The sequence below is a fragment of the Cariama cristata genome, unplaced genomic scaffold (genome assembly GCF_000690535.1).
Source record: "Cariama cristata isolate BGI_N322 unplaced genomic scaffold, ASM69053v1 scaffold3416, whole genome shotgun sequence".
Taxonomy (NCBI): Eukaryota; Metazoa; Chordata; class Aves; order Cariamiformes; family Cariamidae; genus Cariama; species Cariama cristata.
In genome coordinates this window covers 450-2,212 of record NW_009620235.1, presented here as the reverse complement: position 1 = coordinate 2,212, position 1,763 = coordinate 450, and the positions used below count along the sequence as shown (strand labels likewise).

The 1,763-nt window shown below is 37.8% G+C and overlaps 1 protein-coding gene across 1 annotated transcript in view; it reads right to left on the bottom strand.

Moving 5' to 3' along the window:
* The window catches only part of HELB (helicase (DNA) B), a gene marked incomplete at its 5' end in the record, with an annotated part of 16,019 nt that extends 14,943 nt beyond the window's left edge, over window positions 1-1,076 (bottom strand). Inside the window, one exon of the mRNA XM_009701540.1 lies at window positions 702-1,076. Coding sequence (XP_009699842.1) covers window positions 702-1,076 — 375 coding nt within the window. The remainder of the gene's footprint in view (window positions 1-701) is intronic.
* Window positions 1,077-1,763: the final 687 nt, after the last annotated feature.

The window sequence follows — 1,763 nt, the reverse complement described above, 5'->3', positions numbered from 1 at the left end:
CCGGCAGGAATACAGTCAATACTCTCGGAGACTGCATCCCAGTGGGGACAAGAGGGATGTCTGCTTCCGAAGCACACTCCTGATCCAATCTCTAACACTCACGTACTCACACCAACATAGTCCACAGCAGGACCCTCGGCAGTCGTGAACTATCTCCATGTGGGGACACTCCAGTGCTTCCACACTCTGCTCCCAGTCATACCAATCTGCTGATTGATAGGCAGGATTCAAATACACTTAGATAGCCTATTTAGTGCAGCTGATTTGGACTGCATTGAGCTCATTCACTGTTCTCCTGCACTACAAATAAGCAGCTATACTATTTCAGAACATGTATTTGTCCTAAAAAGCCGTACCACTACGTTTAAGCAGTGCTGAACCCATTTTTTAATAAGCCTTGTTATATCTGAACGAACTATAGGAAGCTAGAACCAGTGTCTTTGCATCCCTGGCACAGCCAATTCTACTTAGTAACTCTACAGAATTCAGGAAAGTTCTTACATGTTTCTAACTGTATGCCTATCTTTAATCGGGCAGCTGTCTCACTGTCCTCAAATTTAAAAAAAAAAAAGAAGAATCTTTGCACGTTCAAAATTCATTTGAACATACACTTCATATGAAGACATGTTAGCTTGAACACAGTACCCGAGACAGAACTCATTAGCTTATAAAACAATCAAAATAGCACAGGATATACCCACATGATTTCAGAACATAGTAGAAGATGTCATAATCCTTGCTCTCTCTTTGGGTATTCCCTGTCTGTAAGTGCGAAACTTGGAACTGTTTTAGTTTTTCTTCAAGATTTCCAAAACTCAGTATAAACTCTGTAGGAAGCCAAGTGAAAAACTTTTCTTTAAAATCCCCGGGAACGTCACATTCCTTAAGAAAGAGTGAAAAGACTTGTCGGTTGTTTTCTTCTATATCAGTCCGCAGAAAATATGATGGATATCCTTGCACAAAGTACTTCGACCCCACTTTTTTAATTTTAACATGAACTCTCCACCAAGGGCCAACTAATGGAAAACGTCCAACTACTTCATACTCCTTTTTGGATTTGTCTTCTTGTATAACAACTGAATCATTAAAAAGAAAAATAAAACCATTGTTAATTGATAGTCATAAAGATTTAAAGTTTGTTTTGATTAAAAGAGTTTTGTTTGTTCGAAGTTAATTTGTGTCTTTCGTATAAGCTGCAGTAGTAAAAGCAAAGCAGAGGTTTTCAAAAACTTCCTGATGTCAGTCCTACCAGCAGAATTTAAAACCAAAAGTAAAACCAGTCTCAGAAACAAGCACTAAAACTGCTTCTCTATGTGTCAGAACTACAAAATTAAACTTGTGTATTAATATTTATTGAGCCAACTAAACACATTGGCATATGGTCTAATATTACACCATTTACGCCAAGTCAAGTTTGCAATAAATTTTAAACAGTTTTGTCAAGAAGTATTGTATCATAGTGCCTGCATTCTCTTCAGATACATTTGTATACCAAATACTTCCTGTAACTGAAACCACCAAAATTACAAGCAATTAATATAATAAACTCTTAATATTTTGTATTACTTGGTTTGCCTTTCCCTCACAAAAATTAATACATCATTCCTCGATCCACAACTGGGGACTAAATGCTATGACCAGAACAAAGCGAGCACCTATGTTTAGCAGGACGTCTTTCTCACCAAACCAGAGGACCAGCAGCTCTTAGGTCTGTAAGAACTTGTCTGTTTATTTTCCCCTTGCCACCGAGCTCAATCTAGCCA